This window comes from Scylla paramamosain, chromosome 23, assembly GCF_035594125.1.
Source record: "Scylla paramamosain isolate STU-SP2022 chromosome 23, ASM3559412v1, whole genome shotgun sequence".
NCBI lineage: Eukaryota > Metazoa > Arthropoda > Malacostraca > Decapoda > Portunidae > Scylla > Scylla paramamosain.
Window position 1 is genome coordinate 17,143,019 of NC_087173.1, and position 22,759 is coordinate 17,165,777.

Below are 22,759 nucleotides of genomic sequence, written 5' to 3' on the forward strand. Positions count from 1 at the left end.
AGAAAAGAAAAGAGAATGGTAAAAAAAACAGAAAATGGAAGAAAGCTCTAGGAACTGTGGACAGAGCGCCATGATGGAGAAAAGAAAAGTAAGACAGTAAAAAATTAACAAATAGATAAATAAATGATGCAAAAACATACAGGAGCTTTGAGCCAAGCGCCACGATGGAAGAAAAAAATTAAAAATGCAAGAAAAATTACAGGAATGTTTAAACAAGCACCGTGATGGAAAAAAATAAATAAATAAATAACAGATAGATAAAACACACGACAATGAACAAGAACATGAACCAAAATATACAGGAACTATGAACTAAAATTATCTTAAGAAAATGGAATTGGAGCAAGCGTCATGTAAAAAAAAAAAAAAAAAAAAAAAACTACAGAACTTTGAGCAGAGCAACAAGGCGAGAGAAAAAAAAATGAAAAATGAAAATGATGTACCGCCTAAAAATATATTAAAATTTCCTCACATATATATATTAAACAACCTTTCTAAATCCACTGTATAAATGAGAAAGAAATGGAAAAAAAAATTAAAAAATACACAGAAGCTTTTTTTAACCCTTTTTTGGCACAGCTTTCCTTTACCACAACAAACTCAGATATTCCTTTACCACAACAAACTCAGCCATTCCTTTACCACAACAAACTCAGATATTCCTTTACCACAACAAACTCAGCCATTCCTTTACCACAACAAACTCAGATATTCCTTTACCACAACAAACGCAGCCATTCCTTTACCACAACAAACTCAGCCATTCCTTTACCACAACAAACTCAGATATTCCTTTACCACAACAAACTCAGATATTCCTTTACCACAACAAACACAGCCATTCCTTTACCACAACAAACCCAGCCATTCCTTTACCACAACACACGCAGCCATTCCTTTACCACAATCAAGCCATTCCTTTACCACAACCAAGTCAGTCATTCCTTTACCACAGTCACCTCAGCCATACCCTTCACTCCAGTCACCCCTGAACACTTCACTGGCTAGACGATGGCAAACATATTCTCTTAATTATTATTTTTTGTTCTGTAGACGCCTGTGAAGACTGTGCGGTGATTTTAGTATTGTATATTGTTGCGTATTGCAGTGAAAGGGTTAATTAGTGATTTTAGTATTGTATATTGTTGCGTGTTGCAGTGAAAGGGTTAATTAGTGATTTTAGTATTGTATATTGTTGCGTGTTGCAGTGAAAGGGTTAATTAGTGATTTTAGTATTGTGTATTGTTGCGTATTGCAGTGAAAGGGTTAATTAGTCACGTTACAACTTTATAAAGACTGCTGGAAAGTGACGCATTGCCTTCCAAAAATATACAGAAAGAAGGAAATTTATTGTTCTTTGTTCCAACAGCTTCCCGGTCCTGTATGATTGAGAAAACAGAAGATATAAAAACTTCACTACGCATCACGCTGGAGCTTCACAAAAACAGCTGTGAAGTGACGCATTACCTTCAAGAAATATAGACAAGAGGGGAATTCATACTTATTTGTTCCAGCAACTTTTCGCTCCAGTTTATAATAGGGAAGGTGGAAGAAAAAATTATCCTTGTTTGTTGCAAAATCGTTCCAGTCCCTTTATAATAGAGAAAACATATCTCAGAAGGGGTGGCCCGGACAAGGCATCACACACACATTCAGACACACACCCATTCATATACACATCATTCACACTCTGAGCCCCGTCGACTGCTGGTGGAAGGAACGCAGGGATTGGTGCAAAAAGCCATCAGCCCTTCATATGGCAGTTTCTGTATAAACACTTTTTTTTAACCCTTCCACACCTACACTTTTTTTTTTCCTTTCGTATATAGATTTTTTGAGGCACTATTTCTGTGGTAGTTTCTCTTGGAAGTTTCGTAGCATAAATTTTGTCTGTTTTATCTTTTCTCTCCTATGTCTCCATGCAAGCCATTTTTACAGTGCTATGAATGTTAGCGATGGACAAGCATAGCAGTGAAAGGGTTAAAAAAGGACTCTGGTCTAGGGCAACAAAAAGGAAAAGGCTCACCTATTCTCATCTATCATAAGAACACAAGAACACAAGGTTAGCTACAGGAAATCATCAGACCTACACTTGACAGTCCCTCTATAAAACATAAGGTACCTGCCGTTTTCCTTCTATCATAAGAACACAGGAACATAAGAACGTGAGAACGAGCCATAAGAACATGAAAACAAACCACAAGAACAAGAAAATAAACCATAAGAACATAATAACAAACCATATGAACATAAGAACAAAAGCTAAGAGCATAACAACAAACAGATGCATCACGTGGACCACCTTGCCACACTCCAGACCTCGGCACACCACGCTTTATAATAAAAAAAGAAAAAAATAGAAGGAAAATTATGCTTGTTTATTCCAGCAGTTGTAATCCATTTTATAAAACAGAAAACGGAAAAAAGAACTCTTGACAACGCTTTACTTACAAAAACAGCTGGAAAGAAACGCATCATCCAGGAAAAAAAAAAAAAAAAGTATCCTTGTTTATTCTAGCAGCGTTGTAATTCATTCATAACAGAGAAGAAAGTAAAGATAGAAAAAATAAATAAAATGAAAACTCTTGACAACGCATCAAGCTGAAACTTACAAAAGCAGCTGGAGAACAACGTAATATCCTGGGAAAAAAAAAATATCCTTGTTTATTCCAGCAGCGTTGTAGTTAATTTTATAATAGAGAAAATGGAAGAAAAAAACTCTCACTGTGCTGAAACTTTATAAAAACAGCTGGAAAGTAACATTATTCTGGAAAAACTATATCAATTCATTTTCGGGGTTGTCACAGCGAAGTCCCAACTCACCTTGCATCAAATTTCTTCCCGTACTGTGTAAAATATATAACTTATTCTATTTTTTTTTACAGCAAAGTACCAATCCACCTTATATTAAATTTCTTTCTGTATTGTGTTGTGAATTATTTCTATGTCTGTCTGTGTGTATGTCTGAGTTTTTTTTTTTATTTATTCTATTTTCTACTGGTTTATTTATTTATTTTTTTTTTGCGATGTCTCCAAGTGTTAACAAGGGAGGGAGGGAAAGTGTTTGGGAGTGGAAGGGTTGAGGGGAAAGTCTAAATGCAGAGGAAGGGAGAGCGGTGTGTGTGTGTGTGTGTGTGTGTGTGTGTGTGTGTGTGTGTGTGTGTGTGTGTTGCTCCCTCTTCTGACCAAGCGTGTATTCTCTCTCTCTCTCTCTCTCTCTCTCTCTCTCTCTCTCTCTCTCTCTCTCTCTCTCTCTCTGTCTCTCTCTCTCAGTGGCCTCACCTCGCCTGTACCTTCACTCCATCACCGCCTCGCCATCAGTCTAACTTTAAATATCAACTGACAATGAAGTTTACCGTGGCATACTTTTTATTGACTTGTATTTATCTGTTTACGTATCTGTCTATCAATCTACCTCTATAATTATCTACCCATCTATTTATCTATCCATTTATCTATCGATCTGTAATTAAATGTACTTAATCATCCACTGTATCTTCATTAATTCTATCCTAACTGGCAAGAACGTAAGAAGACAAGGGACGCTGCAAGAAGCCATCAGGCCTACACGTGGCAGTCCCTTTATGAAACACGCCTGCCTGTGTCCACCCATCTTCCCTCACCACAAACTGATCTCACCTTCCTTTTAAAGCTCTCTATTGACTCGGCACTAACAGCCTGATTAATGAGTCTATTCCAGTCACCTACTACTGTATTTGTGGGCAATCTCTCTCTCTCTCTCTCTCTCTCTCTCTCTCTCTCTCTCTCTCTCTCTCTCTCTCTCTCTCTCTCTCTCTCAAGCTTGAATCTGTTACTTCTTGTCCTACCGTGATTGCTAACACAGGGTTTTGTTTATATCATCCTGGTTATATTGTGTCTACTTTTGTATTTTCTACGTCACCTTTGTTATTTTACTTATTTAATCATTGTTAGTGTGTTTACATCATCCTTATTTGGTTTTCATCACCTTCATATTATTTACATGGTTCCTATTTTTTTTTTATATCACCCTTGTTCCTGTTCACATCACCCTTATTTCATCACCTTCATATTGTTTACATCGTCCGTATTTTCTATATCACCCTTGTTCCTGTTTACATCACCCTTATTTCATCACCTTCATATTATTTACATCGTCCATATTTTCTATATCACCCTTGTTCCTGTTTACATCACCCTTATTATATCCTTAACGAATGTATAAGCTCTGAAATTGTTTGCAGGAGTGAATAGGCTAAGTGTGCCTCGTGCTGTCTGCACTAACCTGCCCACCCTGGCCTGCCTTGGGTGTCTTGGATGTGTGTGTGTGTGTGTGTGTGTGTGTGTGTGTGTGTGTTCATTCGTGGCTGTTCTTCATATATTTTTACAAGATTGAATCAAGCTCGTTGTCTCGTTCTTTTATTAAGGTTTTATCTTTTTAATGTGTGTGTGTGTGTGTGTGTGTGTGTGTGTGTGTGTGTGTGTGTGTGTGTGTGTGTGTGTGTGTGTGTTCTTTCTTAGTTTATTATATTTTTCAAACGAATAAACCGAGCTTGTTTTTCTTGTCTTTGTTTTATTATGCTACTACTGAGTGAGTGAGTGAGTGAGTGAGTGAGTGAGTGAGTGAGTATGGACAAGTTGTGGATTTTTCCCTCATTCAGTTGCGTTGTTACCTCCATAATAAGTACGTATCTATCTCTCACTCCACCTATCTATCTATTTATCCATTTTTTCTTCTATCTATCCATCTATCTATCTATGTCTGTCTTGTTACCTACCTATTTGTCTTTCTACCTGTATATCTATCTATCTGTGTGTATCATCTACGCTACCTATATGTATTTATCTAGCTGTTCATTAAGTAAAATTAACCAAAAATAACTGACTGCCTGACGAAATGAATGAATAAATAAATAAATAAATAAATAAATAAATAAATAAATAAATAACCTATTAATTGACTGAATAAGAGGAATAAGAAACTAAACCATCAAACTAACTATCAATATATCAACTAACTAGCTAACCCAATCCACTCCACAACTTGCACCCCGGTTAACGGAACCATAAAAACCATAACTTCAACGAGAGCCTGTAACGGAGGTGCGGCGCAGAAATGTAAGGTCCTCTTCATCTGACCGCACCTCGTCTGACCCACGCGCAGTGACACAGACACTTGCAGGGCGCTGAACTTCAGGCCTCGTACACAACAATGGAAGTTTTGAGCGTCCCTTTGCAGAGTTATGGTGTGTTTTAGGTGAGAGAGAGAGAGAGAGAGAGAGAGAGAGAGAGAGAGAGAGAGAGAGAGAGAGAGAGAGAGAGAGAGAGAGAGAGAGAGAGAGAGAGAGAGAGAGAGAGAGAGAGAGAGAGACTGTGTGTTTGTGTGTGTGTGTGTGTGTGTGTGTGTGTGTGTGTGTGTGTGTGTGTGTGTGTGTGTGTGTGTGTGTGTGTGTTTAATATGATAAAATTATTAAAAGATGAGAAGCCAACTTTTTTTACTCAATTCCGTGAAAATATGATTAGTTACAAATAAACACACGCACGCACGCATGCACGCACGCACGCACATATAAACACACACACACACACACACACACACACACACACACACACACACACACACACACACACACACAATGAATAAATAAATATAGCCTTAAAATATAGGACAATCAGTTTCAGTCCTGTAAAAATGGTAAACTCCCTCAGAAAACAACAACAACAACAACAACAACAACAACAACAACAACAACAACAACAACAACCAAACAAATGCAAGACGCAGAAGCAAACTCAAACTAACGTAAGGATAACCACAGAACTCAATAACCCTTGTACCTTCCTTCATAAACCAAAGGCAGGCAGGCAGGAAGCGGACTCAAGAACCCACCGAAGAGTATACAATCCATCTCTCTACCCTTTGGACCCTCTATAACACTCCCTCGGTACCCACACACACACACACACACACACACAAACACACACACAAACACACACAGGAAGACAGCGTCCCCAGCCCCCGCGTCCCTGTGCCCCAAGCGACTGCCTGTTTCTGCCCCGTTGTGTGGTGTGATAATGCATTGTTTTCCTTATCACAGAGGGTCAGCGTGGACAGCGTGACAGTGTGACAGGCCGGGGGATGAAGTGTTACCTGCTCGTGACGTGTGGGAAGGACTGGCGCCGTTGCATTGTGTATTGTGCGAGGCCAACACGAAGGCAGCGCCAGACAGTTCAACTCTTCGCTTTGACTTGTCCCCAGTGAACCGTTTTGCGTTGGGACATACTGACTGACTGACACTCACTCACTCACTCACTCCGCAACGGGAAATGTGGTGGTGGCTTCGGGGGTGGTGGTGGTGGTGTTCATATTGTTGTTGTTGTTGTTGTTGTTGTTGTTGTTGTTGTTGTTGTTGTTGTTGTAGTAGTAGTTGGTGATGTTTATTAAGTTAGGAGCGGTCCACAACAGAAAAACTAGGTGGCGTTGTTGTTGTTGTTGTTGTTGTTGTTGTTGTTGTTGTTGTTGTTGTTGTTGTTGTTGTTGTCGATAACGTGCGCGTGGACAGGGAACAAATGGTTAGGTGCTGTTGTTGTTGATGTCGCTATTGTTGTTGCTGTTGTTGCTGCTATTGTTGATGGTGTTGTTGTTCATGTTGTTGCTATTGTTGTCGTTAATGATACTGTTATTGTTATTGTTATTGATATTATTCCTCTTGTTGTTGTTGTTGTGGCTGTTGTTGTTACTGATATCGCAGAAAAAAAGTCAGACAAGAATCAAGAGACAAGTTTTAACCCATCAGCTCTTACACAGCACATCAACAGCCGCTACTAGCAGGACACTCCTTCCCCGCCTGGCACGAGCGGCATCAAGACACGAACAGGAGGAGCGAGTGAGGAAAGAAAGAAGCGAGACAAAAGAAAAAAAAAAAAAAAAAAAAAGAGCACGGTTAAAAAAGAGAGAGGGAAAAAATAACTGTTTTACTCCTCTCTTGCTTCTAGACAACATAAAAGTTGTGAAGCAAGGTGGTGGTGGTGGTGGTGGTGGTGGTGGTGGTGGTGGTGGTGGTGGTGATGGTGGTGGTCGCAGCAGCACCAGTAGTAGTAGTAGTAGTAGTAGTAGCAGTAGCAGCAGCAGCAGCAGCAGTAGTAGTAGTAGTAGTAGTAGTAGTAGTAGTAGTAGTAGTAGTAGTAGTAGTAATAAAAATAAAAAATAAAAAATAAAAATAATAATAATAATAATAATAATAATAATAATAATAATAATAATAATAATAGCAGTAGTAGTAGAACTGACAATAAAACTGTAGTAGTACTACTAGTAGTTGCAGTAGTAGTAGTAGTAGTAGTAGTAGTAGTAGTAGTAGTAGTAGTAGTAGTAGTAATAATAATAATAATAATAATAATAATAATAATAATAATAATAATAATAATAATAATAATAAACTGGAGGAGGTGGAGGAGGAAAATGATGATGATGATGATGATGATGATGATGATGATGATGATGATGACGAAAACAAGAGGAGGGGAAGAGGAAGAGGAAAATGGTGATATGATAATGATAATGATGATGATGATGATGACGACGAAAACAAGAGGAGGGGAAGAGGAAGAGGAAAATGGTGATATGATAATGATAATGATGATGATGATGATGACGACGAAAACAAGAGGAGGGGAAGAGGAAGAGGAAAATGGTGATATGATAATGATAATGATGATGATGATGATACAATAATAAGAAAAAGAACAAAAACAAGATGAACAACAACAAACAAACAAACAAACCCCCAAAACGCCACTCCACCACCACCACCACCACCACCAAACTCAGTCGGCCAGCCAAGCAACACGTGGGAGACAAGGGAAGAGCAGCCGAGGGAAGGAGGGAAGGAGGGAAGGAGGGAAGGCAGTACTCCTTTCCATCTCAAATCAATACCACTCAGCTCGCCACTTTGCATCACTCATCAAAGACATCTCGTTTTACACACGCCCTTAATTACATCACCACACTGGCACACACACACACACACACACACACACACGTCTTCAGCTAAACTACTGTGTGTAAATTCGGTTAGGTAGAGTTTGGTTTGGTTTAGTTTTGTATTACTTAGTTTAATTTTGCTTAGTTTAATCTAGTCTCTCTCTCTCTCTCTCTCTCTCTCTCTCTCTCTCTCTCTCTCTCTCTCTCTCTCTCTCTCTACGGTGAATAAATTTGCTTAGGTATAGTTTGGCTTGGTTCGGTTCAGATGAGTTTTTTTTTTGTTTAATCTTCTTTAGTTTAATTTGTTTGGTTCAGTTTTGCTTTGTTATAATTTAGTTTATTAATCCTGTTTAGTTTGGTTTAAGTATTTTCATAACATAACAATGGAGCACAGGATGTTAGTGATAAGAAGGAAGTAAAGCCAAATAGATAGATAGATAAATAAATAGATAAATTATTTCGTGTCCCAGAGCGAAAGAGACACTGAAGGAGGAAGAAGTTAACAGCCACTCAGACAAAAGGAAAAAAAAGTATGATTATGACGTACGAGAGAGAGAGAGAGAGAGAGAGAGAGAGAGAGAGAGAGAGAGAGAGAAAATGACGAATACTCAAACTTAACCATTTCATCAACAGGAACAAGCAAAAAAAAAAAAAAATCTATCCAAAACACGTAGTACAAAGGCCAGTATTCAGGTGCGCTCTGCTCTCCCACCACGACAATTTTCAAAGGTTACAGATGATTAGCCGAGTTCACAAGACTGTTTAGCCTATTAACAAAGTAAAAATCTTGTTAAGGTCACTAAAATAGCATAAACACCCTTAAAAACCCATGTAACTTCAACTATAAGCTTCCGAAAACAGCGGAGGGGCGACGCAGGACTGTTTCAGAATATGGGCCAATAACTGCTGCAATGAACCCTTCTACAACACATCAGGCTGGACACTCACAGGCTACAGTAATATCGATCTTACACCGTCAGTACAGCACCGTAGAGTTTGGGGGCAGTTTAACTTTCTCACACTCATCGCCTCCGCTTCCCTCACCCTGCCAGTCCCTCCCTCCCCTCAAGACAAAAACTAAAATAAATTAATTAACCGTATTCCCACAAGTCCCCCCCGCCTCCTTAGTTTGTTGACACTTCCGTCTTTGGCTTCACTCAGAAATGTATGAAATTTGTGTTCAAAAAATTCCGACAGGTTCTCCTTAGTTTGGTGGGATTTTCGTCTTTAGTTTTACTCGAATATGTATGAAATTAGTGTTCCCCTTCCGCCAACCCTCCAAAAAAAAAAAAAAAAAAAAATGAAAGAAAAATGTATTCCCACAGATTCGTTGACACTTTCCAAAATTAGTAAAATGTTTAGGCCATTACACGGAAAAAAAAAAAAAAAACAGCGCTGAAAGAGTTGACCAAAAGATTTAGTTTAACCTGCACACACACACACACACACACACACATTTACAGAACCACAGGAGTCAACAATTACAGAACCACAGGAGTCAACAAACAACAGGAATCAGCCGCAATCTGCACACTCCAAGTAGCGACAGGAATAAATAAGAAAAGTAATAACAATAATAATGAACTGAAGGCAGCGTGTAAACAAAGCAACACTCACTCAAGGCAGAGAGACAGAGTAAGCTGTATTTTTCTTCACTTCTACGTAAATTCTGCGCTTCACCGTATGTTCACTGTAGTCTTCAGCCAAATAAATTTAATAATAATAATAATAATAATAATAATAATAATAATAATAATGAAGATAACGTGTAAACCAGTCGTTCCTAACTTTTTTTTCCGCTTCCCTCTACAGTCACATTTTTTTTTTTTAACTATGAACCTTACTACGAAATAGGTTAAGCCAAGAAAATTAATACAAGATTTTAATGCAAAAAATAAATAAAATAATAATAATAATAAATAAATAGATAAATAAATAAATAAATAAATAAAATAAATAAATAAATAAAATAAATAAATAAACAAATAAATAAAACATCAGTAAATAGAACTTTTCATTGGTTGCAAGAAGTTATGTCACTTAACATTTTTCAACGGGACTTTTGTGGTCGTTTTTTTATGAAGCAGCCCATGAATGGTTGGTTGGCTCAGCGGCAGGCCAGCCAGGGCGCGCCGCGAGTCATTCCACAGAGTGTGTGGCTGCTCATGACTGCATTCGCACGCCACCAATGGCTGCGACCTTGGTCAGTTAAACTCGTATAGCTAATGTTGAGTAATTCTACCATTCCAGCGTTCAGTGTTAAGGACTGTGTGCACTATTAAGGAGTTTACCTCGTACCGCGTAATAATAATAATAATAATAATAATTCCAGCTTGATAAATTTAAATATAAGAAAAACCATTATATTAAGTAATTCTACCATTCCAGCATTCAGTGTTAAGATGTGCAGTATTGTGGATCTTATTCCCAGTTGCATGTCTAATAATTCCAGCATAAGAAATTTAAATATAACACACATCACTCTGAACCACTTGAATTTTTTTTTCATGTATATATAGCCGCTGTGGTCCACGGAGCTCTGGGAACCCTTGCTGTAAACAAAACACTCACCCAAGACGGAGGTAGTAAGCTGTCTCTCTCGCTTCCTGGTAAATTTTGCGTTTCACCGTATGTTTACTGAAGTCTTGGGCCACCGTCAGGGCACTCCCATTAGATACACGAATAAAAAAAACACTTAATTAACTCAGAAGACCGCGTAAATAATGTAACACTCAAAGTAGCATTTCCTTCACTTCCAGGTAAATCTTGCGCTTCACTGTACGTTCATTGTAATCTTAAGGTGTTCACTGCAGTCTTAAGGTGTTCACTGTGGTCTCTGGGTGTTCACTGTGGTCTTTGGGTGTTCACTGTGGTCTTTGGGTGTTCACTGTGGTCTTTGGGTGTTCAATGTGGTCTTTGGGTGTTCACTGTGGTCTCTGGGTGTTCACTGTGGTCTCTGGGTGTTCACTGTGGTCTTTGGGTGTTTACTGTGGTCTTTGGGTGTTCAATGTGGTCTTTGGGTGTTCACTGTGGTCTTTGGGTGTTCACTGTGGTCTTTGGGTGTTCACTGTGGTCTTAAGGTGTTCAATGTGGTCTTAAGGTGTTCAATGTGGTCTTAAGGTGTTCAATGTGGTCTTAAGGTGTTCACTGTGGTCTTTGGGTGTTTACTGTGGTCTTTGGGTGTTCACTGTGGTCTTTGGGTGTTCACTGTGGTCTTTGGGTGTTTACTGTGGTCTTTGTTCACTGTGGTCTTAAGGTGTTCACTGTGGTCTTTGGGTGTTCACTGTGGTCTTTGGGTGTTCACTGTGGTCTTTGGGTGTTCAATGTGGTCTTTGGGTGTTCATTGTGGTCTTTGGGTGTTCAATGTGGTCTTTGGGTGTTCACTGTGGTCTTTGGGTGTTTACTGTGGTCTTTGGGTGTTCAATGTGGTCTTAAGGTGTTCACTGTGGTCTTTGGGTGTTTACTGTGGTCTTTGGGTGTTCACTGTGGTCTTTGGGTGTTCACTGTGGTCTTTGGGTGTTCAATGTGGTCTTAAGGTGTTCACTGTGGTCTCTGGGTGTTCACTGTGGTCTCTGGGTGTTCAATGTGGTCTTTGGGTGTTTACTGTGGTCTTTGTTCACTGTGGTCTTAAGGTGTTCACTGTAGTCTTAAGGTGTTCACTGTAGTCTTTGGGTGTTCACTGTGGTCTCTGGGTGTTCACTGTGGTCTCTGAGTGTTCACTGTAGTCTTACTGTGCTCACTGTGCCTGCAGGGGTCAGTGAGGTGCTTGGTGAGGCAGAAGTGAGAGAATCAAGTCGCCAGGACACACCAGGACACACATGGAAGATTTGAGTCACCACCGAAACACAAACACGCTTCTTCTTGTGACCTTTTCTACTTTGTATCACTTCTTAGGTCACTTCCTTGCTGTTGTAACGTTATTTCTTGTACTGCTTATTTTGCTCTGACAAAAAACTTCCTTGGTTTTTTGTTCCCATATCTGCGTTGAAAGCATTTTTAACAAAACGTACTTTATCACGCACCCCGAAGCTCCAAAGCTCCGAAACTGCCACGTGTAGACTCTGACGTGGCGCCGCGTTCATAAATGCTGGGATGCTTTGTATTTTTTTTTTTTTTTTTCACTGGAATACTTCATGATTGGTAAATTGTAAAGAGGAAAATATATGTATTTTTTTTTTCTTTAAGCTATGCCTCACTACTTTTTTTTTATGTAACTTAAATGCCGGAAAGCTTTGTAACATTTATTTTCATTAGAATGTTTCATGGTTGATTCATTGTAAGAAGAAAATGTTGATGATTCTTTTTCTGTAAGCTATACCCGACTAATTGTATAACGAAACTTATTTATTTTTATATTTATTTTTATTTATCTATTTATTTATTTCATTTATTTACATTTATTTTCATTTTTTTTTTTTTTTTTTTTGCGATTTACCGTAGTTGCGTTGAAATGTTACTTTTTCTTATTTTTTTTATTATTATTTTATTTTCAATTCATCATCCAGTGATTTACTAAAATAACACCGAAATGTTATGTATTATTTCTTATCTCCACTCATTGTCAATTTCTTTTATAATCATCAGTAAAAAATAGTTAGAGCCTCCACAAATCCTTGACTGTTTGATACTGTTTATTTTGTCTGGATTTCAAAATTATTGTACCAAGCTTGTAATGTCATATTGAAATACCAAATCATATATTCTTTCCATGTTACAAGGAGAGAGAGAGAGAGAGAGAGAGAGAGAGAGAGAGAGAGAGAGAGAGAGAGAGAGAGAGAGAGAGAGAGAGAGAATTAGGATATACACACGTGAAATTACGAGTTCATAGCCCTTTTTATTTACAAATATCTTACAACACAGCAGCCACTTCCCTCACAGACTGACTACTCATGAGTTATCTAGATTGCTAAGACTCCATGCCGCTAGGATCACACCAGCACGCCACAACAGAACCTAAATCATCACACTTCATGTGTACAGTGAACAAACCAGTCACTTTTCTCACCAGCCAACACAAAACACTGCATTTACTGTTGTGGCCAGACAGTCAAGGCCAACCAAAACCCACTCAAGCATTGGTAAGTCTTGGTAATGTGCTTGTTTCATGTTACCCTGAGTGTCCTGTCAAGAGTCGGATCCAGTGTCCCTCTCATGGTCGCCCTTTACATTAGTTCCTGTTTCCTAAGGTTCTTAAAGAGGGTATCATAACTTCATTAACATTTTTCTGATGTATATTATGTATGTAGAGAGTGGTCTCATTGTGAAGGGGCAGGTGCACACCATTGTATGCTATCTGACCTTGCTGTGGAAGTATGTGACCAGTTGTGCTATGCCTAAGCTCCTGAGGTGTAGTGTATAGTAGGATGGTCCATGAGATAATCCCTTTCCGACGGGCTGACAGGCTAAGAGCGTGAATATTGTTTATGAGTGTGTGGGCCGCCCTGTATGGGACTGCTGGTCTGGTATGTAAAAAGATAGATAGATATTTTGTATTATCATAATGTTTGCTTTATAAAAACTAGATGGGGACTTCAAATGATTGTTGCTTATTATAGTGACTCTTATTCAGCTGGGCCACACCAAACCTTCAAAGCTCTGGTGCAGACTCAGTAATACATGGACTCCTCGTGACTCATAAGCTGTCATGGCATCCCACACTTCCAAACAAATAGGCCCTGACATACTTCACAATACTATTCATGGATGGCAATATCACACTCCTCAAAGGGAAACCCTGAGACACACACATACGTCTGACTCTGACATCCTGCTCTTCCCTACCAGCCATTACTTTTGTGAGTGCCCAGATGTTTCCAGTCACTCCCAGCTACCCACATGGCTCTAGTCACTGTTACCTACATCCTGGGTCATTCCAAGTTATCCCTTAACTTCTGCTACCACTTCCTCCTGCTCCCTGGGACTTCCAACCCTCTCAGCTGCATCTGGCATAGCTCACAGCTACAGGCGAAGGGCAGATCGCAGCTTGGCAGACCTGGCTCTTGGGTTGCTGGTCACTTCTTCCTCAGAGGGAAGAACCACATGCTTGGTGAGCTGCTTCCAGGCCTTGGTGGTGATCCTCTCCATCTCATCTTTTGTGTAGGTGGAGAGGGCCGTGCGGTGCTTGGCCAACCCCAGGCCAATGGTGGCAGGGGTGTGGTCCAAGTCCACGCCTGAAAACATCAAAAGCAAACTATGAATAAAGGTTACATCTCTTCTTTTGTTTATCTCAGTCTTTTCTTAAGACAATCACACCAAGATAATAGACAGCACTCCCAGAGACTCCCACTTCTCATCTACACACCAGTCATCACATTTAGTATTAAGGGCAAATTTTATGCTTACAATTCTTAAATTCTCCACACTGAACTTGGTTGTTTGTAATATCTCATATTTTTGTACAGCTTTGGTCTCTAAATATTAGTCAGATGTACTGTTAAACACACTCACTAAGACTTAAAAGAGGTCACAAAACAAAATGTTAGAATCTTAGTATTCTCTTTAACATATGATTTATCAGTAAACTGTACACCAAAATACTTGTAATTTCTCTTGTAATTTCTCTGGTACAAAATGTTTTTCACAAGTGGTACCATCAAAACAAATGGTCACCAGGATATGCCAAGGCACCTTTGTTTCATCTGTGTGTGGCCAGGCCAGTACCGTTTTAATATCAAGATCATTATCCATTTCTTTCATAAGGATATTTGTCTGATTTGCTCCATGGAGCAGATTTGCAATAAACAATGACACATGTACAAATAAACACATTCTAAGACCAGACATTTAGGAGGTGTAGTAAACAAACCACAACATTCATACCCCTACAATGTTGTTTCTAAGCAGCAATACAAAGTTCCTCATTTGTGGCTGAGGACTGCATGGATTCTAAGATTTAACTCAAGTGGGCTGCAGAGCAAAATACAGGAAGTGAGCTCAGAAAGGATATTACAGACAAAATTACACGATTCATTGATCTATCTACCCATGAACCAGGCCAGCAGTCCCACATGCAGCAACCCAGACAAAGCACTGCACACATCACTCACACTCTCAGATTTGTTGACCACTGGTGGAAAGGGATGGTCTCACAGACCACCCTACTACACCCCAGGAGCTTAGACATTGATAGCAGATCACATACTTCCCTACCAAGGCCCCACACCATACACTGGTTTACCCATGCCCCTTCATAATAATTCATGTCCACATTAATATTACCAACCCTTCCTTTTTACCACCTTTCATGAAGAACTCTCAAACTGGACCACTGTACCCACAAACCTCTCCAGCCACACCCTCCATGGCAGGACTGTCCCTCACACATCACTGACCTTCTTGGCCCTATCAATTCATGGTGGGGTTGGCCACACATGTATGTTGTCACCAATAACTTGTGTCTTGTGCATCCTCTTCCTTCATGTCTTGTGTGTTTGTGTTGTGTGTTTCTGATGCTACAGTTGTGTGTGTTGTGCTGTAGTTGTGTTGTGTGTTACATGTAAGAGCAATATGTTGCACCATGCTAGTTATTGAAATCATGCTGTGTATTGTGTTGTGGTCAATGAAATATCTCTCTCTCTCAATTCCATCTCCTCACCTCAGCCTTTGTCCCCCCCTAGCTCTCCTCCCCTCCACCTGGCTCCTCTACACCACCCTCACAGGCCCACCCTCTTCCACCCTGGCCACACGTCCACACACTTTACACCTGACTGATGGACAACACAGACGAACACTGAAGTTTGACACACCTTGCAGATGACGCTTGACAATGGTGTCCTCAAGGGAATGGAAGGATATTGCCACCAGCACTCCCTTGGGCCGCAGATAGTAGTGGGCCAGGCGCATGGCATAGTCCAGCTCATTGAGTTCGTTGTTCACCAGAATCCTGAGGGCCTGTAGTAGTAAATTATTTGATCAATCTCTATACTGCTGGATTCTTTTGTCTGAATTACTTGATCAACCCCTACACTGCTAGATTCTTTTGTCTAAATTATTTTACTAACCTCTACACTGTCAGATTCTTTCGTCTAAATATTTGATCAACCTCTACACTGCCAGATTCTTTTGTCTAAATATTTGATCAACCTCTACACTGCCAGATTCTTTTGTCTAAATATTTGATCAACCTCTACACTGCCAGATTCTTTTGCTGGAAAGATAAGCATGAACCATAATTTTATTTTCATTAGGGGAAATTTGACTCATATTCCATTCTTTCCCCGAGATAATGTACTAACTAAATATATAAGAAAAAATACTGAAGTATGTATTCTCACCAGAATGTTGTAAAAATCAATATGAAATAAATAGGTAATTGGCTTGAATAATTCCATCACTAACATGCGACACAACAACTGACATGTATGGCTGCATGACGGTTAACATTCACGAGTGGGAAGGTGGAAAACTTATGTAATAGAATATAAGTTGCAGATGAAGTTTGTCTTTTATAAGCAACTTGATTTTCTCCCATATGTTCAGTAAGAACCAAGATTTGAAAAGAACACATATAACACGTCTCTCCTGCTTACTAAGTGGTGACAGGACAGTTAACTTTTTCACTGTAATATGCAACACTTCACAGCACTAAAAGCAATGCATGGAATCTTTATAGGTATCCACAAGAAAGAGGGGGATAAAAAAAATATAGTTTCAGCAATTTCTAACCAGTACAATATTTAGAGGTGGCTGTAGAACAAGAAAAGATGTCTGAGTGGCTAGTAATTAAAGAAAGATGTACCAAATTGCAATGAAAGGGTTAAGGCTGACCAAGACCTCAGCAATCACTTGCTGCATGGCCAGACTGGTAATGTGTCAGACTTGTGTTTTACCTTGAGAGTCCTGCCAAGGTTCTCTCCAAAGCCCTTCATTTTTACTTCCTCTTACATAGAAAAATAGATCATAATAAATAAAAGCAAAAATTTTTCACAGCCAATCAATCCAGCCTTCTGTTAAAGTTTCTCTGTGAAAACATGAGGACCCAGAAATGTGGAAGGTATGACAGCTGCTTCAGGAAAATGTCTTAAGTTCTTTGGAGAATGATTCCCAGGCTACAACTGTCACCCTCTCTTGGCTGTACCATGTGATCTGCTCCTGACACGTCCATACTACCTCAATCTGTACAGTGTGGCCTCAGCATAGACAATCTCTTTCTTGCTGTTCATTCTTCTCTCTTCACACACTGTCACCTTCCAACTGCCTCCAACTCAAACACTTCCCTGAGTATAAGGCTCTCCTCCCCCCTGACACATTCATACCACCTCAATCAGTACAGCATGTTCCCAGCACATCCATCACACCTTCCACTCCAGGCCTAATCACTACCACCATGTTAACATCCTGCCTTTCCACCTCATATGCCATGTGAGCCTCAACACTCTGTAGTCATTTTGCTTTTGCTTTTTTTTTTTTTTTTTTGTCTTCTCCATCTGTTTTGTTGGTGACCAAGACTTAGCACAACACCCCACCAGCCTCACACATGCACAGTACATATTTCTCCCTTGAAAGTGGGCCTCATCAAAGCTCAATGCCAAAGACAAACACAGAATAAAAGTTATTATATATTTTTTTTTTCCATTTAGGAGGTGCTTAGGCAAAAATAAATAAATAAATATATAATCAAATAGAAATTTCAAAAAAAATAAAATATAATAAAAAGAGCCAAAACACATTATCACAAACGGGAGAAAAGTCTTGAAACATTCCTTCCCTGGATGGCCCACCTGGAAGGTCTTGGTGGCAGGATGGGCATGGCGGCCCAGCTTGTCAGTGCGTGTCATGCCTTCCAGCAGGGAGGACACCATGTTGGCCAGCCCCTGAGTGGTGTCCAGGCGCTGGAACATGTAGCGGGACTCCACCAGTGCCCGGGACAGCAGGCGAGCATTCTTTTCCTCCCCATAGAACTTGAGCACCTTGTACAGGGAACCTTCATCAATGTGGGCCAACACATCTGCTGCTGTGATCTGCTCAGGCTGCCTGCAGAACATTACAGTGTGACAGGAGAGAAATTGTGCCCTTTTACTGACATGAACACACACGCACGCACGCACGCACCCACACACACACACACACACACACACACACACACACACACACACACACATATATATATATATATATATATATATATATATATATATATATATTTATATATATATATATATATATATATATATATATATATATATATATATATATATATATATATATATATATATATATATATATATATATATATATATATATATATGCACAAGGCATCCCACATTAGAAGGGCCAATCATGCCACCCTGGCCAAAACTGAGATAGCTGTATATAGCACTCTATTGAAGTCTTAATTTCTGGCCAGGAGTGGATGAGTGCCCCATCAGTAAAGTAAGAAATCTATACATGGAGATAATCATTTTCATGCCTAGTGGACCATCAATGCAGGTGCAACACACTGTTGAGCAATATTCCATGCTAGAAAGGCTGCCCATCCTGGATGAGTTACTGTTATAATTTGGAAAATTTGGAATAAGTTCCTTTTGTTTTGGTGTATTTGTTCAGACAGAAAGGAGTCTCTCAGCCTTTCTGCTGTGTATTGGTAACTGGATGAGAAGCCTTAACACACATTGCTCAGTTTCTTCACTATTTTTCCACTTTATGCTATTGTTAATATTGTTATTTTGATCCAACATTTATGAATTATCATTATTGTGTGCAGCATTCAGAGAAAATTGCACTCAAACTTTGATGAACTTCCAAAACCATAACACAATGTGCAAAAGATATGCAAAAGTTACATAGTGAATATCATGATCTCAAACATTTTTTAGGGCCATCATGATTTTGACTGTCTACCAGTGATTTTAAGACCAAGTTCATTGTCATAGCATATATAAGAAAGTTATGGTAGTCTGAAGTTGCCAAACTTTGAGCACATTTTTCTCACTTCTTTATTTTGGTGTGAGTGGCACTTCTAATGTGGGACGCCTCATATGTGTATATATATATATAGAGAGAGAGAGAGAGAGAGAGAGAGAGAGAGAGAGAGAGAGAGAGAGAGAGAGAGAGAGAGAGAGAGAGAGAGAGAGAGAGAGAGAGAGAGAGAGAGAGAGAGAGAGAGAGAGAGAGAGAGAGAGAGAGAGAGAGAGAGAGAGAGAGAGAGAGAGAGAGAGAGAGAGAGAGAGAGAGAGAGAGAGAGAGAGAGAGAGAGAGAGAGAGAGAGAGAGAGAGTCCAACCCAAAGATACATCACCTTGTTGCTGGTAAAAATCAGGTATTTTCTTCATAAGGTGTGATCAGGAATCATATTTGAACTAAAGACAGATGGGAGGAAGGACAGTTTTCACATGTGTACAACCAAGGGTTGAAATAAGGCATTGTGGCCATCTAATGCAATGAAAAATTTTTACTTCTTCATACTCTGTGCTTGAAAAACTGATCAAGAAGTAACAGCCAATTCCTTACAACAGAGGTATATTTTCAAGGTAACACCTGAGGACAAATGTATACAGCATGCAGAAGACTATCAGCAAATGACAATTCTCTTCTTGTTCATTATCAAGTTTTCTCTTCCTTCAAGCAAATGTGTGAGTGGCTTGTCTCACCAGGAAGCCTTTCTCTCCTCTCTGATTCCTTCTATTTCCTTCATCAAGGAAAACTCTCACTGCTCAGCATGAGGGGAATGGAATCAATACAACTGTTCATCTATATCATCAGAATAATCAATGTCAAGATTAATATTGACAAAAGAGGCTACATGGTGGTATAGGGAATATAACAAGGATGATATAAACAAAATCCTCAGGATCAGTAAATAGGACAGAACAAGAAGTAACAGATTCAAGCTTGAAAAAGTTGGATTTAAAAAAAAAAAAAAGATAGGAAGGAAGTGGTTTTCAAAAAGAGTGGTAGATGAACAGAATGGACTCATTAATCAGGTTGTTAGTGCTAAGTCATTAAGGAGCTTTAAAAGAGGATTAGACAGATTTGTGGATGGGGATGATAGGTGAAAATAGGTGGATGTGTTTCATACAGGGACTGCCACCTGTAGGCCTGGTGGCTTCTTGCAGCTTCCTTTATTTTCCTATGTTATGTTCACACAGCTCCACTCTGGCCAAGACAGCCTCCTCACCTGCCTCCATCCATGCGCATGTCCAAGGGGCCATCTTGGCTCAGCATGAAGCCCCGCTCTGCTGTGCCAAATTGCATGGACGACACCCCAAGGTCCATCAGCACTCCGTCAAAAAAACTTCGCTTTATTTTGAGTCTTGTCAGCAGTGTTGGTAAGTCGCTGAAAACACACCATATACTTCAGTCAAGAGCACAGCATACCTGGAGATAATGTACTATCCCAAATAAATAAAAAAAAAATTGTCCATCTATCTATATAACAGCTTAGTGTCCTTGCAGAGGGAATAAACTAAGATACTCTTATACAAACACACATTCTCACCCAGCCACCCACACATGCACACAAATATTCAATAAAACAAAACTGAAAACCATCCTCAGTGACCACTCTTGCATCAGTCGGCCACAAATCCACCCAAGTCTCTGTATCAAGATCCATGAGCAGGGGTAGCCTGGCCCTGCAGCACCATGACACACACATTTCTCTCCCACATGATTCCATCACCTGATCATACCTGATGCAGCCAAACTCCTAGTAGGAACCCTCAAGACTGTGTTACATTTATGCATTCATGACTGTTCTCCATTGAGCTTTCCCATGCACAGTGCACACCCATTTCTCCTTGCTCTTCACTTCAGCCATCCTATTTGAAGTCTTCCCCTTTGCCTCACACATTTAATCTTTGTAAATTATATTATTTTTGTAACTGCTTTTATACTTGAATACATAAACACAACACAGCTATATATACAATATACACCACAGCCATGTGTACCATCTACTTTTCGTCAGGTCACCTAATGTCACATCACAAGTCTAACTTATAAACCACATCATTTTTTCAGTATTATTTGGGTATTCTGACTCACACTCAGCAGGCTGATCAGGTGTCAGCACACAAACACTCTCTCTCTCTCACTCTCTCTCTCTCTCTCTCTCTCTCTCTCTCTCTCTCTCTCTCTCTCTCTCTCTCTCTCTCTCTCTCTCCTCTCTCCTCTCTCTCTCTCTCTCTCTCTCTCTCTCTCTCTCTCTCTCTCTCTCTCTCTCTCTCTCTCTCTCTGTCTAGGTAAGTGCATTGGAATATTTCTATCTGCTTGTAACAGAGCATTTAGATGACACACATGTGGTGTGAGGTGTGTTGTGAAACTGACACACAGCATCATTAAGTGTTTTGTTGAAGTGTTGTGGAATACATTGGCAAGTGCTATAAAGATATGTGATGTCATAAACAAATCTGACTGATGCATTATATATTCCAGTTTCTGCTGTATAATTATACAAGCTTTTCTGATGTACAGTGTAGATTGTAGTTTATGTACATGTTTGCATACCTGCACTCAACCCTGCACTCCATGACTCCTACATCTGCTGATGACACCTGTTGCTCACTGCTGCCACTGCCCTCACCTGCTAACCCAAAGATTCTCAAACTGTGCACCATATAATTTCCATAGACAGGTATACACTACATGTGACTGTGGAGTTGATGCACCATCAAAGTATAAGATATATCATTAGGGCGCCACTAAGCAATAAAGTTCGAGAGCCTCTGTGCTGACCTGTTGAGTCACTTCATACTGGTGGTGGTGACACAATGCATCTCAACAGTCAGCCATGTGTGACCTGCATGGCTCACCACACACACACACCTCACACCTCTCACAGCTGTCTTCTTCACTAAATTCTCCATCCTCTCTGCTTGCCCAAACTATCTTGACATATTTATACACAAGAAAGAAAGACACAAGTGCAAGTAATGTGAAAATGTTAGCAGATCAAATTCAGTAAGTATTAGAAAGAGATGGCCACTTATCATTCAAGTTTTCATTAAAAATGACACTTCTGTAATGTCAACTCAAGCAAGTTGAATTTCACCATTTTTCCCTGCATCTGTTAAGATCTTTGTCACTTTTAAATCTTTTAAGTGTGTGTGTGTGTGTGTGTGTGTGTGTGTGTGTGTGTGTGTGTGTGTGTGTGTGTGTGTGTGTGTGTGTGTGTGTGTGTGTGTGTGTGTGTGTGTGTGTGTGTGTGTGTGTGTGGGGGGGGGGGCTTTTTTTGACTATCAGAGCCATAAAAGTATATTTTCACTGAAAAACAAACAACAACCAGAGGAAGCAAAAGAGTGAATGATGACAGCCGGCACTACAACAATGATGTCATGTAGGCAGTGCCACAGAAAAACAAATAAATATTCACTACAAACTCACCTGAACCTCCCCAGCAGTGGCAGGACCTGCTGGGGGTGTTCCTGCTGCAGGGTCAGAGCGAGGCGGTGAGCGAGGGGATCCCGATCCAGGCACACCAAGCGCACCCCAGGACAGGCTGCCAGCAGCCGCCGGGAGTGGCCGCCGCCCCCGAAGGTCATGTCTAAGATCACACTGCCGTCCTGTGGTGCCAGGAACTCCAGCACCTCCTCTGCCATGACAGGGATGTGCTGGGGTGTGGAGGCATCAGGAGGGCTGCTTGGGGGTGCAACAAATTCATTTTCACCCACTCCATGACTGGTTTGACTTTCTTTTTCTTGTAAAGAATAACTTCTGGATGGTAAACACTTCACATCACTATTAGCACTGAGGACTCCCCACTTCTTGGAAACACTCCTGAGCAGCCTGCCACCACATGCCACCCTCATCAACATGTGGCCAGCCATGAGTTCTATTTATTACACAAAAACACAATGAG

The 22,759-nt window shown here is 40.0% G+C and overlaps 1 protein-coding gene across 1 annotated transcript; it reads right to left on the bottom strand.

Annotated features, from left to right (window-relative positions):
• Positions 1-12,777: 12,777 nt before the first annotated feature.
• On the bottom strand, positions 12,778-22,727 carry LOC135112299 (probable methyltransferase-like protein 15 homolog). Its single transcript, XM_064026617.1, has 5 exons — positions 22,285-22,727; positions 20,078-20,236; positions 17,683-17,935; positions 15,709-15,853; positions 12,778-14,133 (listed from the first exon to the last, which is right to left on the bottom strand). The coding sequence occupies exons 1-5, from the start codon at positions 22,725-22,727 to the stop codon at positions 13,922-13,924; spliced, it is 1,212 nt and encodes a 403-aa protein (XP_063882687.1). The 3' UTR covers positions 12,778-13,921.
• Positions 22,728-22,759: the final 32 nt, after the last annotated feature.